Here is a 16,981-nt window from a genome sequence, read left to right as displayed (position 1 = left end):
TAACAAGGAGCACCCCCCAAATAATCCAGTTAAAAATGGGCAAAGGACTTAAGTAGACATTTTGCTGAAGATATACAAATGGTGGCCAACAAGTACAAAGAAATGCTCAACACCGTTACTTATCATGGCATACAGATCCAAACACGTCAACTAGGATGACAATAATAAACAAAGACAACAAGTGTTGGCAAGGATGTGGAGAAAGTGGAGTTCTGGTGGGAATGGAAAATGGTACAGCCACTTTGGAGTACAGTTTGACACTTCCTCAAAATGCTGAACATAAAGTTATATAACACGGCAGTTCCACTCCTAGGTAGTATATATCCAAGAGAAGTGAAAGATGTCCATATAAAAACTTGTCTGAAAATATTCATAGCAACTCTAATCATAATATCTAAAAACTGGAAATAGCCCAAATGTCCTTCAACTGGTATACAGATAAAATGAGGTATATTTTTATAGCGGAATATTATTTGGCAGTCAAAAGAAATACTGATACATTCTATAACCTGAATGAACGTCAGAAACATTATGCTATGTGAAAGAAGCCAGTCACAGAAGACCACATAGTATGTGATTCTGTTTATATGAAATGTCCAGAGTAGGCAACTCTATAGAAACAGAAAATAGATAAATAATTTCCTAGGGTGGGGGAAGTGGGCAGGTGTCAGGGGAGAATGGAGAGCGATTGCTAATATGTGTGTTAAGATTTAATTTGGGAATGATGAAAATATTCTAAAATTAGATCATGGTGAGGATTATAATATATTAATACATTAAAAATTATTGAGTTGTATACTTTAAATTGTGAACTTTATGGTATATGAGTAATATCTCAATAAAGGTGACAGGGCACCCGAGTGGCTCAGTTGGTTAAGCGTCTGACTTTCGCTCAGGTCATGATCTTGCAGTCTGTGAGTTTGAGCCCCACGTTGGACCCTGTGCTGATAATTCAGAGCCTGGAGCCTGCTTCAGATTCTATGTGCCTCTCTCTCTCTGCCCCTCCCGGGCTCATGCTGTCTCCCTCTCAAAAAATAAAGAATGAAATCATGCCATTTGCAGCAATGTGGATGGAACTGGAAGGTATTATGCCGAGTGAAATCAGTCAGAGAAGGACAGGTATCATATGTTTTCACTCATATGTGGATCTTGAGAAACTGAACAAGACCATGGGGGAGGGGAAGGGGAAAAATAGTTACAAAAAGAGAGGGAAGGAGGCAAGCCACAAGAGACGCTTAAATATGGAGAACAAACAGGGTGGATGGTGGGGGAAAAGGGGGAAAATAGGTGATGGGCATGGAGGAGGCACTTGTTGGGATGAGCACTGGGTGTTGTATGTAAGCCAATTTGACAATAAATTATATTTAAAAAATAAGTAAACATTTTTAAAAAAATTTTTAAAAAGGTGTTAAAAACTTTAAGCGGTGGGATCCTAGCATTCCACAGGATGATGTGCTATCATTAAAGCAGTCTTTTTTCTCACCCTCCATAAAATAGAATAAGGATAGATTAGAGACTTGCCATTGAAAATAGGAAAGAAGGGGTTCCTGGGTCTGTCGTTTGAGCGTTCCACTTCGGCTCATGATCTCATGGTTTGCGTTCGTTGGAGCCTGCATTGGGCTCACTGCTGTCAGTGCAGTATCACTTCCAATCCTGTCCTCTCTGCCCACACCTCAAAAAAAAAAAAAAAAAAAAATACATAATACCTAAAAAAAAAAAAAAAGGAACTATGAAGAAAAAAGAAAATTAAACTGTTTTGTTTCCCATGGTTGCAAGAATAAAACAGATTTTTGACAATATTTACCCATTTCCTAAAAATGTAGCATTTTTTCCTTTTACGAACAGAGACAATTAATGAAATTGAGCTTTGCATCACAGAACTTTAACAAACTTTAAAGATATTTTTTTTCCGTCTTGCCCTTGGCATGTAAGCCTTTCTGCCTCTGACTTTGTAGGCAAGGCGGTATGCACCCATATGACTGCATGTCTGCACTTCCCGCCTACAGTTACCTCCTTTTCGCACATGATTCTCTTCTTCAGTTGGTGTTTGGCCCCTAATACTCAACTGACTTTTTATAAACCAACAGCCCCTCTTCTCTCTAATAAGTTGTTCTTAGTCTACCAGCAGGTGTGGTTAAGGCTAATTGAGAGAGATTTGCTTGTTATGCCTTGGAAAATAACTGTTAATTTAAATTTGGGATTGTATGTAGATTTTATTTATCTGCACTATTCCTGGCTTTGGTTAACATGTGGCCAAACTCTGCCGGCCTCTGCTTTAACTCTTAGTTCCCATTGCCCTCCCATCCTGCCCCTCACACAGCACCCCCCCACCCCCCGCCGGGATTTGTATCTAGGTACCTGGCTCATTGATTGAGGAATTGTGGGAAGACCAGTGCCTGCTTTAAACCTGTCACAGTGCCTTGCACTGTGTAGGCGCTTAGTAATCGTTTGCTGTGTGAATAATTCTATGTAGAACTTAAAGATGTGAGCCATAGAAGAGCAGTTTCCGTGTGGTAACTTTGTTTTATTTTTTAATGTCTGCTAAAAGAATGTACACAACCCGCTGAGAAAAATGCATGCCGCTTACTGTTTGATTGCTCATGACATAGGTTTATAAGCATGCCAACATGGTTAAAGCACAAGAATTAAACCACAAGCATGAAAATAACGTTTGACTTTTCTTCCTGACAATCTGTGCATGAAATTTGTCAGTGCAGAGTCTCCCAAAGGCACCTCTGGAATGCGAGCTCTGAATGACTTTTTGGTTTTTGTTGGCGGGGCAGATCAAAGACATCAGTTCTGTTAGTGCTTTAACCAAGAGAAAGATAAACCTAATCCAGAGCCGCGCACGCACTTTTAAAACAAATACCTTGTTTCCTGACGTCTTGTTTCCTACTGTAGCATGATTTGCGCTGGCCACGAAGAATGTGATTTTTCTCAAGTTGCTACTTTTTTTGGCTATTGCTCTTAGAAGTAGAAGGTGGAATATTTACCATCAGAGAACAGAAGACAAAGGTTTAATTTCTGTTTCAGCAAGATGAGTTTGAGAGATTAAACAATGGAGGAGGTAAGTGGATGAGCCTGCTGTTGTTGCCATCATAGTACCGGTGGCCGTTGTGAAGGGGGTAAGAAATTGAAGGCCTGACAGTACGGGTATCTACCCTTCCCGTCTGTGTCCTCCATTCTGGCCACATCCCACCTTCTCAAGGAGGAAGGGTCTTGCTCCGAAAGTCCAGACAGCTGAGTTTGAGACCAGGCCCTGCCTTTGACTTTGGAGGAGTCTTAGCCTAAGGAATCCTGTCCCCTACTTTGGATATTTGTGGGAGCAGTTTTAGTTGTTACAGTTATGAGTATGACATTATTTATGAGTTTTATTCACTTCAGGTTAATACAGGTGGTATTGTAAATACTGATTATGAAAAGGTGGTGGTGGATCTTTAGTTTTAGTGTTGAGAACCACTTGGGTTAGATCACTGGGCTCTCTGAGCCTTAATTTGCCTTTTTCTGAAATGGAGATAACAACTGCTCTGGCCATCTCTCGGAATTATATTTGAGGATCAGATGTGGAAATAATGTGAATTGCTGTGTTTTCTCAACTGCAAAATAGAGGGAATGCCAGCTTAACACAACCCTGGTCAGAATTAAGTAAGGGTTGCACACGTGAAGCACTTGGCAAATGGTTTAGCGAAATGCGATGATAATGTGTCCACCATCAACTAATTATTTAATCCTGACTTCCTACCATAAACTCTGTTGCCCAGCCGGCTGCCTTAAGATTGACTGCATACATTGGGTGACGTTCCTTCTTCTTTTTAAATTTTTTTTTTTCCCAACGTTTTTATTTTATTTTTGGGACAGAGAGAGATAGAGCATGAACGGGGGAGGGGCAGAGAGAGAGGGAGACACAGAATCGGAAACAGGCTCCAGGCTCTGAGCCATCAGCCCAGAGCCCGACGCGGGGCTCGAACTCACAGACTGCGAGATCGTGACCTGGCTGAAGTCGGACGCTTAACCGACTGCACCACCCAGGCGCCCCTACGTTCCTTCTTCTTATCTCAGACCTTGCTGCTTGCTCCCTCTCTCTGAGCCCTTCTCCCCATCCTCTCTGCCTGTTCCAAACTGTTGTTTCTCAGAAATGGCTCTCCTCTGACCTCACACAGGGCTCAGTGGGAAGTGTCCTGTTCAGTTGTTCGCCTCTTGGAACACTTGGTTTTCTTTCCATGCACAGGTGTTTTATTGCCCCCTGGAATCTAAGTTCCTTGGCCTTAGAACTCAGGGCTGCTTGACTGGTAGGTAATGGAAAGTCGTTTGTTGATTTTCCACACCCAAGGGACATACTTTAGAATGAAATAAGCCAGCAAACCTAAGCCTTTTCTTCCTTGGAGATAATATAACCACCCAAACAATAACACTCAAATAGTTATAGACTTTAAGAACAGGAAAGAACCTTAGGGAGTTACTACTCTTTACTGCTTATCATAGGTGCTTTATATACTTTCTATCTTTTGTTTCTCATAATAATATTAAAAGATAAATGTAGTTACTCACATTTTACAGGCAAAAAAATCTAAGACTCAGAGATGTTAAATAACTTGCCCAAGGTACACTCATCGGGAACTAGTAGAAGGGCAGGTGAAACCTAGCTTTTTGTCTTCAAGACACATGTTCTACTATTTTACTCTCCTTGAGGGAAATGAAGTTTTGGTCATCACTAGAAAACAGCATGTGAGAGGGCGCCTGGGTGGCTCAGTTGGTTAAGTGTCCGACTCTTGATTTCAGCTCAGGTCATGATCTCATGGTTTGCGGGATTGACCCCCGGATTGGGCTCTGCACTGAGAGTGTGGAACCTGCTTGGGATTCTCTGTCCCCCCCCCCCCCTGCCCCTTCCCTGCTTGCTCTCTCTTAAAAATAAATAAATAAACAAACTTAAAAAAAAGAAAGTAGGGGCACCAGTCAGTTAAGCATCTGACTTCAGCTGAGGTCATGTGGTTCATGGGTTTGAGCCCCGTGTCGGGCTCTGTGCTGACAGCTCAGAGCCTGGAGCCTGCTTTGGATTCTGTGTCTCCCTCTTTCTCTGCACCTCCCCTGCTTGTCTTCTGTCTCTCTCTCTCAAAACTAAAGAAACATTAAAAAAAATTTTAAAAAAAAAGAGTGTGGGGTGAGAAATCTAAGAGAGTCTGGGTTAAAAAAAAAAAAAAAAGCATGAAACAGCCATCCTTTCCAGTGTAGAAACAACTGAGGTGTAGACACTGGGTATTATTAGATGACCCCAATCTAAGCCAGACTGTTTTGCTAGGATGCCAGTGAGGGGGAGAGGAGCTTCATCCTGCAGTGTCGTGAGAAGCACCAGGAAGACATACAGAATGCAGCAAGCCAGTTTGAATAACACAGTGGCAGGTGCACAGCATCTGAGACTGTGGGCTTGGACCCCTGATTTACAGCCTTGTCAGTTGTAGGACCTTGGACAGCTTCCTTATTTATCTTCTCCATGCCTCAGTTTCTGCATTTGTAAAATGCAGGGATTATATTAGAACCTACCCTTCAGGGTAGCCGTGAAAATTTTGGAAAGATTTAATACTCATAAAGACTGAGAACACTGCCTGGCACATAGTAAAGGCTCAGTAAGTGTTGGGGGTTGTTGCTATTACTGTTAGTGAGGCTGTAGAGGATATTGCCAGAGAACTTCAAATTTTCATGGCTGCTTGGTAAGGGCCAAGGCTGGTGGCCCAGAATCAGTCTCAGAAGCCTGGAGCTGGTGGCCCAGAATCAGTCTCAGAAGCCTCATGGGTGTGTGACCACATGTAGCTGGCAATGTGTCCAGTGAAGGCCGGAGACAGTCTTAAGATGCTGAGCAGTTTTATTATTAAAAGTAAATACCAACACACTCTATTTTTCTTTCAAGAATCCAGAATAAATTGATTTTCTAGGCAAGGTTTGTAATTAAGTGCTAAGTCCCTCATACTGTTCTCTGGAAGTCCTATTTAAGTTCCAGAGAGGCATGAACAGTTTATGAAAGTTTTAGATTTGCTGATTGACCCTTCATAAAGTTGGGCTTACCTGCTTTTAGGAGAGTGCTTCACTTATTAACTGAGTGAGGCTGCATGGGCCTCAGGTTACCTGGTTGGCTCGCAAGGTGCTTAGGAACACCAAGGAGTGTTTCCCCGATGAGATGTGGAAAACATTAAAGGGCTAGATCTGGAAGGGGAATTTCAGCCGATGTTTCTGACATGGGTGTTCTGGTCAGCCCGAGGCGTCAGCTCATCTCCTTCCCTACTGGAAAGTGGGAGCGAGAGACCGACGTGATCATTTAACCTGTTCACATTTGGTCATGCAGGGTGGGAAATGGCAGTTACTCTTTCATCAGCTTCTTTTCATGTACTTTATAATACCTGTACAATTGTTTTCTTCTTTGTAAGGGCCTCGGAACTATGCTGCTGGACACAAGCACACAACCCTGCTGGCCTTGAGCTGGTATTGTTCTGTGGCTTGTGTTGTGAAGCTTAGTTGATGATAGTCCTGTAGGGAATGATTTCCCACCCTTTGCTCCAGAGAGGCTCCTCACCAACCTTTACACCTGTCCCAGGGTCCCTTCCCCCTAGAATTCCAGGAGCCCCGTTGTGGCACCCCTATACCTAATTTTGGGAGTTTGGAAAGCTGCCTTTGTACGGGACTATTGCTGTACACAGAACCCCCATGGGGTCTCATAAAGATGGGAATGGAAGCTCTATGGGTAATCTGTGCTACAGCACCTTCCCGAGACTTACTGTATCTGGAAACGCGGCTGGTGTTCAGGTGACAGCAGCTCCTTGTGTTTTCCCATGGCAACTCAGAGTGGTAGGGACCCTCCCTTATCCTGACGAGCAAAGAGATTGGAGTTCAGAGAGGCTGAGGAGGGAGAGGAGGTATAGTGGTTCACCTTCTATTCTCTGAACAATGATCCAGAGGATTCTCATAAACTGTACATTGAGTTGCAGAAAATGAACAAATGTTCTCTGTTTTTATTCCTCAAGGTTAGGTTTTCATGGCTTTGTCCCTGCCATGCATTAATAATAGCTGATACTCATTAAGCTCTTAGATTTCTCATTAAACCTCACAGCGCTATGAGGAAATTAATAGTACTCCCATCTTTACAAAGAGGAAACCAAATTTGAGAAAGATGAACTTTCCCACGGTGTCACAGCTAGTAAGAGACACACTGGAATTTGAACCCAGGTCCAACTGCCACATCATTGATTTAGCCGTGATGCTGACTGTCCCCTGGCTTTCCATCCTCAATTCTTCCCTAATTCCACAGTGCAAATGCTGCCTGTAAAACGTTAAGACCATTTCATGCTTTGTATTTCGCACTGGTGAAATCCTGTGAATGGCTTTCTGTGCTAGGAGGTTCATGTCCATCCAATTCCTTTATGCTCTGAAAAGGAGGAGCCTCCCTCTTTTGAACAGAGCACAGAATGTTCAGAAGTATGAGGCCTGAAGGAGAGTCTGATGGGAGCAGTTTACTGAGGGACCCTGTTCTTCCTCCTCTCCCCTCTTGGTCACTTTCCCTTTGATCCTTGCTGCCACTCCCATCCTCTGGCCCATTGGAGATCCCAATTTCTAATTTTCTCTCTAGCCCAGACCCCTTTCTTGAGGCACATCTAAACAGGAAATTGGCATTTTCAAAAGAACTTTTGCTCAGGAGGGAAAACCAAAAGAAATTAATAACAGAAAAGAAGTGTGTTTTCACTTCATATTTTTGTTTCTAAAACTATGGATTTTACTCAGCCCCCAACCCCTTTCAGCACTTGATGGATGTGAGCAGACTCCTAGCCCTTTGCTGGCCTGTAGGTGCCTTTTCTTTTCCCAGCATCTGAGATCTGATTTATTTGCCACCCACTTTTTGAAATGCAAACCTTTTTCTCTGGATTGGGTCCTCACAATTGATTCTAGTTTCCAGCCTGAAGTATAGTGATAGTTTAAAAATATATTGACAGGGCACCAGGGTGGCTCAGTTGGTTAAATGTCTGACTCTTGATTTCGCTTCAGGTCATGATCTCATGATTCATGAGATTGAGCCCTGTGTTGGGCTTTGTGCTGATGGTGCGGCTTGCTTGGGATTCCCTCTCTCCCTCTCTCTCTGCCCCTCCCCTGCTTGTTCTCTCTTTCTCTCAAATAAACTTAGTAAAATATATTCACAAATTCTCCATAGTTTAAAAGGTTGAGATAAACTTTCTTCCTCTTGAGTATAGGCTGTGTTTGATGACTCACTTTTAATTAATAGAAAGTAGAGGGAGTGATGGCATTAGATTTTGGAGACTAGGTCTTTGCAGGAGACTAGGCATTGCAGCCTCTATTTTGCTCTTTTTTTAGATTACTAGTTCTGGGGGAAGCCAATTGCCATTTTATGAGGATGCTCAACCCTACCGAGAGGCTCACCTGGCAAGGGAATGGAGGCATCCTACCAACAGCCACGAGACTGAGCCATCTTGGAAGTACTTCTTCCAGCCCCAGTCAAGCCTTCAGATGAACACTGCCCCAGTTAGCATCTTGACTGCAGACTCTTGAGATCCTGAGCTAGAGCAACCCAGCTAAATTGCTCCTGAATTTTGACCCACAGAAACTGTGAGATTATATAAATGTTTGTTGCTTTAGACCCCTAAGTACCAGTTGGTATAATTAAGTACCAATTAAGACCCCTATATTGGTACTTAATTATAATTAACTTATGTAATTAAAATTAACTCCTGTCTCCAACCAAAGAGGGTACATATTAAAAAGAAGAGCAAACTGGAGAGTCCCTTGTTCATTTTGCTCTCTGCCTTTCCATCCCAAGAAACAATGATTTTACTGTGGGTTCATAATTGTTCTCACTTCCATATCTTTTGAGCATATAGAGACCATTTAGAAGTTCAAGGGGAATGTTGCTATGAGAACATCTTCACAGTAGGTAAAATATAGTTGATTATTTGAAGCAGTTTATTTTTATTTATTTGTTTAAAAAAATTTTTTTTTCAATGTTTATTTATTTTTGGGACAGAGAGAGACAAAGCATGAACGGGGGAGAGGCAGAGAGAGAGGGAGACACAGAATCGGAAACAGGCTCCAGGCTCTGAGCCATCAGCCCATAGCCTGACGTGGGGCTCAAACTCACGGACCGCGAGATCGTGACCTGGCTGAAGTCGGACGCTTAACCGACTGCGCCACCCAGGCGCCCCTATTTATTTGTTTTTAAATGTTTATTTATTTATTCTGAAAGAGAGCGAGCAGAGGAGGAGCAGAGAGAGGAGACAGAATCCCAAGCAGGCCCCGCACTGTCAGCACAGAGCCTGATGAGGGGCTTGAACCCACAAACTGTGAGATCATGACCTGAGCTGAAATCAAAAGTCAGAAGCTTAACCTACTGAGCCACCCACGTACCCATTAGGCATTTTAAATTCAAAACTATGATTCAGATTATTTATTGCAACACAAATTCTCATACTGTGGGCATTGAACGCTTTTCTCTAATGCTGGAAAGCAACATATCACAGAGAAAGTGAATGGGATTGTGTCTGACACAGGTCCAAATCTAGATTCTAGAATTTATGGGGTATATAGCCACTCACTCATGTAACCAGGCTTCCATGAATCTTCTTATCCCACATTCCCTCTACTTACTCAGTAGATGTCTACTTATTCAGTAGACATTTGATAGGTATTTACCATATGTCGAACAATGCCAAGTACAGGGGCTATGCCATCAAACAAAACCTGGTCCTGTCTGTAGGGATTTCTGAGGACTGACAAGTTAGGGTCAGCACATGGGGTGAGTGGGTATCCGGCAGCTCTCCAGAACAGCATTATGGGGTTAAATTTTTCTTAACACAGATTCTGGGTCATATTCAGCCCCTGGTGATTGTATCTTTCCAGCTGGTAGGTTTGGATCCTATGGAGCAGTCCAGTGTGGTGTTTACTTTCAGGTTTGCTTTGCTAAGGGAAGTCTGGGACTTGTTACTCTGCTATTAAAACATTAATTAGTTCTACTTGAGACAGTAAGCATCATGTAAGCCAAAATTAGTAATTTTAATATCTCTTCTGCTGGTGCCAAATGGGAGTGAGAGCCAGATCCGGTGGGATGTGAGCCTAATGCTCTAGGCCCAAAAGCCAAGGGATGCTCAGCAGAATTTAACAAGGGAGGAGGGACTGGGCCCATGGTAAACACACAAACTGCTCAGGAGAGTCCTAGAAACTGGAAAAAGACAACTTGTTCATGTGACTCTGTGTCTTTCATGATACTCCTTGACAAAATTCATTTATCCCACCCATCCATCTGTCTGTCCATCCATCCAGTCCTTCTGTCCATTCATGCATCTGGCCATTCATCCATTGACAAATGCTGCATATCAGAAGTAAACAGAATATATGTATTAACACCCAGTGTTAGGGAAAAAGGAGACGAATGTTCTTTCAGTATTGATCCTGGGAGTATTGATTGATCCAGTTGCTCTGGAGAGCAATTTAATAACACTTAAAATTGCTCTAATTTATATTTCCATTTGTCAAGCAATTCCACTTATAGGAATCTATCTGGAGCATTTAGTAATGGAAATGTACATAATGTGTAAGAATGTTTATTACTGTTTTTTTATGATAACCAAAAAAGGGGAAACATGAATTGTCCAGCAGTGTAGGGAAGTAGTGACCAGCTTGTCTGGACATAGGGTGGGACACAGTGAAGTGTTACAACAGTGTGCTTTGGAAGACAGTTTAGTTAATGCCACATTGTTAAAAGAGTGGGTCGCAAAGCAGTAAGAATAGAATTCCAATTTTGTATATTAAATGTATAAAAAACAGTGTTGACAGTGGCTATCTCTGAATTACTTTAATGTTCAAATTTTTGTTCTTTGTGTATTTCCAGACTTTCTACAGTGAACACGAATTACCTTTGTAGTTATGAAAAGGCATTAAAATAGACCTAATAAGAGGACAGCTTGCCTAAGGGTCTTGGTCAAGTGCTTTGGACCAGTGAGATGAGAATTCAAGAGTGGAGCTTAGCTGAAACAAAGCTGTTCTGTTTCTCCTGTCTGCATGTGTACTTTAATTCATTTAGCAGATACCAGTGTTTGCTCATGTGAGTCAGGCAATAAGGTTAGAGAAGTAGGAAGGAGCCAGATCACTGAAGACTGTGCAAGTCAGCCCATGTTAGGACTTTGGATTTTATTCTAAATGAGGTGGAAACTGCTAGAGGATTTTAAATTGAAAACTGGCATGATCTGATCTGCTCTGAGCCACCATAGTCAGAGATACAAACTTGGTGTATGTTGCATGTGGGAGTAGATGGAAAAGGACGTGATTCTTCTCCCCAAGGTCTGGGGAGGGGATCTTTGGGAGCAGCCTCAGACCCAGAGAACAACTACTAAAGTGTCCTCGAATGCACCAGCTGCCCCAGACTTGACCAACAATCACAAGGGTCAAGGACAATCCTGGAAAGTCTTTGTGCAGAGACGGCTGCTTATTGAAATGTTTGGAGAGCTGGAATCCTTGGCACTGCTGAGTATCTGTCCAGTTAAGCCATTGCTCAGTATAGTCCGGAAGGTGGCTGAGAGCCCTTAGGTGCTGGACAGCTTCCACTGGCTGCTCCAGATCCCTCTTCCGCATCCTGCTCTGGGCTCTGGGAGGTTAATTGGTGTGAACCAGATACAGACTCTCTCACCCTCTTGTTGCCCATTGGTTTCACCCAGTGGGGAGGCCAGTGAGAGTGGTTGGAGGGAGAAGAGTGGTATTAGGGTAACTTTCCCCCACCTTCATCTGTTAAGTCACCTCTGGCTCCTGAGTCCCGTGACCACAGGTTTCAGCTTCTGTCAATCTTACTCACTCCTTCCAGGGTCAGTAAATGTTCCCTCCCTTCAACCTGGCAGACCTGGGGGTGGTGAGAGTCCCTTTGGTTATGAGTCCTGAGGCCTGCACTCCCTCTTGAAGTTTCTCTACACCCTACCCACACCTTTGTAAACAATCCCTTTATTAATCTCACCTCTAATTATGCAATTTGAGTTTGCCATCTGATTCTTGCAGGAAGTCTGTCTAATAATAAGCCTTCTTCCTGGTGGAATCTGGGATGTTCTGATCAAACAGGATTAGAGGCTGTATCACAGAAGCCCACAGCCCAGAATGGCCTCGGTGAGGGCTTTGGTTAGTGGGACTTTCCAGCCCAGTACTGGGCTGGGAAACACGAATGAGGGTTTTATTTATTTCAGCTTTCTCCCTAGCAAGCTGTGTGGCTTTGTCTTTTAGCTTCTCTGAGCCTCAATTTCCATGTGTAAGGGAGGCCATCTCTTTGAATTCTGAAATTTTATTATTGTTATTATTATTTGTAAGTAATCTCCCCACCCAACATGGGCCTCAAACCCACAACCCCGTGATCAGGGGTCGCATGTTGCACTGGCTGAACCAGCCAGATGCCCCTCCCAAAATATTATTTTTAATGGTAACTTTCTGACTAATTATATTCATGTTCACTAGAGAAAATCAGGAACCATGTGGAAAGGCAAAATCAAATAAAAATCACCTTAGTTCTACCATCCAGAAGGTAACTCTTAATGTTTTTCAATGCTTACATATGTTACTATTTTTAAGAATCAAATTCATGGAGTGTATTTGGTTGAACAACTAATCTGTAGGTTGTGTTGACCATTGAAGGAGTATAAAGGTGGGTAAACACGATCTCTGCCCTCCAGGAATTGGTAATTTAATGGTAAATACCGTTCCCTATAGTTATACACATCAGGTACTTCCCATGAGAGAGAGAAGTCCTTCCATCTGTCGCTTAAATCTGCAGAGTTTTAATGCCATTTGTGATGTAATGTTGCTTGTGTTTGAAGACTTTTCCCGTGAATTATGTGTAGAAGTAGGGTTCTCGTGCACTAATGAGGAAAGGGTAGACTTTGCCTGTTAATATTCATTTCTTTGACCACCTACTCTAACCGCACCTGAACTGATAGGGAGAAGCATCTTGTGTCTGTGACTCTCTCCTGCTCATTTTCAAGCTGCACTGCCACCCCTGCCATTCTGACTGACTAAAGCCTGATGGGTAATATGACAGCCACAGATGGAACGGCTGACAGAGGGGAGAGAACTTTAGGAGTAACAGATCATCTGGAAGCCAGCCCTTCTTTGCTGGGACAGTCCACCTTGCAACAGGAAGCATCAAGAAATCCTGGAAATCTGGGGGCGCCTGGCTGGCTCGGGGGGGTGGGGGGCTCTTGATCTCAGGGTTGTGAGTTCAAGCCCTGCGTTGGATGTAGGATAGATAGATAGATAACTAAATAAACAAACAAACAAACAAACAAACTTAAAAAAAAATAGAAATCTGACCTAATGTGATCAAAGAGGCGAGAGAGCAGGCAGAGCATAGGAATATTGAGAGACTTTCACTTATTTGGATAAAATGTGTCACTAAAGGCCATTGAACCTTTATTCAGCATGCCAGAGCTGCTATATTTATTCATGAAATTCTACGTGTCTTTTTCCAATCCAGTTTTGAAGTGGAGATGTATGACCCCTGCCTGGCAGAATGCCCTGCTTACACACCATCCCTGTAACCCGGCCCTAGTTTCAGGGGAATCTGGGTCTGTAGCTGAATCAACTAAGGGCAGTTTTTCCTCATTGTACTAACCTTCCCCGAAAGTAACATTCCCGTACCCCTTCCAAATAAACGGAAGGTCAGTTCAAATTGTAAATATTGTATTTATCTTCTTCTACCACAAACTTTGAGTGTGATTTTGTTTTTTTTCTTTTTTTTCTTTTTGAGAGAGAGAGAGAGAGTGCGCACCTATCTATGCCCATGGGGGGGGGGGCAGAGAAAGAGGGAGGGAGAGAGAGAATCTCAAGCAGGCTCCATGCCTAGGCACAGAGCCCTGCATGAAGCTCAGTCTCACGACCATGAGGTCATGACCTGAGCCAAAACCAACTGAGCTACCCAGGCACCCCTGAATGTGATTTTCTTGAATTTAGCTTAGATAAATGTCCAGTGCCATTCCATTATTTGAAAAAGATCCCTAGCCCACCCCGACAAATAGAATTTGTCTCCCAGAATGCAGGAAAGAGACATGAAAGGAGGAGTAAATCTTGGTGGTGGCATGCATTTGGGACTTCCTAGTTCTCAAGAAATTCAGGCGAGACCATAACTTATTTGGGTGTTACTGAGAAAAGCAGTTAGAAACCAAGAAAAATAGAGGGGCCTGGATGGCTCAGTCGGTTAAGCACCTGACTTTGACTTAGGTCATGATCTTACGGTCCGTGAGTTCAAGCCCTGAGTCAGGCTCTGTGCTGCCAGTTTAGAGCCTGGAGCCTGCTTCAGATTCTGTGTCTCCCTCTCTCTCTGCCCCTCCCCCTCTCTCTCTCTCTCTCTCTCTCTCTCAAAAATAAATGTTAAAAAAAATTAATAAAAAAAAGAGACAAAAATGAAACAACATCCAAGGTTGAAAATCAATTTTGGATTATTTGTGGAGAAGGAAATTCCAGTTCCATAACAGAAATGGCCCTTGGGAAATCTGTCTTCCTCAAAAGAATGACGCAGACAACATGCACAGTAGGAGCTTTGGTGGTGTTCAGCTTGGAAGAGAAGGTTCAGGATTAACAAGCACACTGGCTGTCATGTAGAGGAGGGATTAAATTTTTGCTGTGTGTGAGGCAAAGGGGTTGAACTGGTATGCTAGTGTGTGAAACCTCTAGAGGGAGATTTCTCTTTAGCGTAAGAAGACATTTCTGGGAGCTGTACAAAGATGGAAAGAGATCTTTGCACCTAGAGGCAGAAAGTTTCTGGTCACTAGGCAGAGGCAGGGAGACTGCCTGACCTCCCTTCTGATTGTATCTTCCTCTTGCTTGCTACACTCCAGCCACAACTCTTTTTTTTCAGATCCCCAAAGGAGCCAAGCTCTTCTCCACACTGTTGTGACCTCTGTCTGGGATGCCCATGTCCCTCGCACCATCATCAGCCTGTGAAATCTTGCTCCTTCTTGAGGTCTCAGTGTAATGGTTTCATCCTCGTACAGTCCTTCCTGACCCTCTTGTCTAAGGAAGATCTTCCTGTTAAAACTGTACCATAATGTCTTGCACTTTTCGTTTATAGCACTTGCCAGATTTAGGTGATATCCTGTATCTCGCATGTACACACACACACACACACACACACGTTTATATAAAACAATACAAATAATTTGTATCACCATTTGTTTAATGTATGTTTCACCACAAGAAGATAAGCTTTGCAGAAGGTACCCTGTCTTTCTCATTCCTGGATTCTCTTGTGTTCAGCACTTGAAACATGGTAGGTGCTCATTAAACATATTAATGCATGAATGAATTAATGAGATTTGTGCACCAAAGTATCTTGATTAGTATACCGTGAGAGTGGGACATGAACCACTAGGAGAGGTTTTGCGTGGGCCCTGGATCTAGAACCAAATAATGCTGTATCACCTTGTGTGAGAGTGATTTCTTTTCACTTTACTTTCAGTCCTTCTGATTTTGTCAAAGAGAACAGTTTGGTTTGGTGACAGTCTGTAACTGCCAGTCTGTCACCTGCCAATCTCTCTTGTCAATGCAGTGAGAGATCAGGCCTCAGCAAGAGACACAGTCTAGCTGGAATTTAATAACATGTTGTGTTATCATCATATTCATTCGTAGGTTGCCTTTTATTTGTGATGAGATTGATTTTTACTTTATGGAGGGGATCTGAAGTTTTCTCTTAAAATAAGTTTGTAGAGGCTCCTGGGTGGCTCAGTTGGTTAAGCATCCGACTTCAGCTCAGGTCATAATTTTGAGCCCTGCATCGGGCTATCTGCTCTGCTCCTCTCCCACTTATGCATGTGCATGCTCGCTGGCTGTCTCTCTCTCAGAAATAAACAAACATTAAAAAAATAAAATCTATAAGTAAAAATGTGATTTTCTTTGATGAGTAACATTAAATAAGTAGTACAGTTGATGGTAATTACAGTGGTTCTTGAATTACTGAAATTTTGGTTGCCGGAGGGCCTGAAATTTTGGAACAACCTAGTTCATCCCCAGACCAGTTCAGGTTCATGGCAACAGAAATGCAATTAAGTGAGAGTTTCATAAAGCCAAATGTATTCATTGTCATTCTGATAGTGTGTCCTTTTTAAATATTAAAGTATTCTTTTCTAAAATAGATGGTGATTTAAAAAAAAATTCTGACTTAAAAAAATTTTCACTTGGGGGGCCTGGGTGGCTCAGTCGGTTAAGTGTCCACCTTTGGCTCAGGTCATGATCTGGTGGCTTGTGAGTCTGAACCCTGCATCGGGCTCTGTGGTGACAGCTCAGAGCCTGGAGCCTGCTTCAGATTCTTTGTCTCCCTCTCTCTGCCCCAACCCTGCTCACACTCTCTCTCTCTCCTTCAAAAGTAAATAAACGTTTAAAAAAAAAAAAGTCTCACTTGGCAAAGTAAAGTGCTTGCAGGCCCATGTTGTTATGTAGGGATGATAGTGTAGGAGAGGCAATGTCACCTGCTTTGGAATCCAGAAGTCCAGGCTCCACTGCTGTTAGAGCACCTTTGTGGTTCCTTCCAGTGTGGAGAGTGCTTTTAACAGTTGGAGGTGAGATCTCGTTTGGCCTCAGTGTGAATAGCTGTGACAGCAGAAAGTCCCCATGTATGTGGATGTGCACACTGCTCCCCAGAGCACGTGCACATGTGTTATACCACCCTTTCTGTTAAAAGCATTTGTGCATTTTCTGTTATTTCACATAGGGATTCCAAGCACAGATTATCCTCGACTTACTGTGGGGTTCTCTCTGGATAACTCATCCTAACTTGAAAATATTATTTAAAATAAAAACTCATTCAATACGCCTACCCGGTGGAACATCATAGCTTAGCCTCGCCTACCTTAACTGTGCCCAGAACACTTACGCTTGCCTGCAGCTGGGCAAGGTCATCTCACACAAAGCCGATTTTATAAGAAAGTATTGGATAAATCATGGAATTTATTGACCTGAAAGTGGGAAACAG

General features: G+C 42.8%; 1 protein-coding gene across 5 annotated transcripts in view; it reads left to right on the top strand.

Moving 5' to 3' along the window:
• TMCC3 (transmembrane and coiled-coil domain family 3) overlaps positions 1-16,981 on the top strand; it is a 328,168-nt gene that overhangs the window by 78,255 nt on the left and 232,932 nt on the right. Inside the window, exon 1 of one of the 5 annotated variants that reach the window (XM_045467034.1) lies at positions 15,223-15,283. The exons of the other annotated variants lie outside the window; for them this stretch is intronic. Coding sequence (XP_045322990.1) covers positions 15,281-15,283 — 3 coding nt within the window. The 5' untranslated portion in view covers positions 15,223-15,280. Of the gene's footprint in view, positions 1-15,222; positions 15,284-16,981 lie in introns of those variants that run through there. 5 annotated transcript variants of the gene reach the window in all.

The sequence above is a fragment of the Leopardus geoffroyi genome, chromosome B4, assembly GCF_018350155.1.
Source record: "Leopardus geoffroyi isolate Oge1 chromosome B4, O.geoffroyi_Oge1_pat1.0, whole genome shotgun sequence".
NCBI classification, from domain to species: domain Eukaryota; kingdom Metazoa; phylum Chordata; class Mammalia; order Carnivora; family Felidae; genus Leopardus; species Leopardus geoffroyi.
The sequence above is the reverse complement of the archived record's forward strand: the minus strand, read 5'-3'. Positions and strand labels throughout refer to the sequence as shown.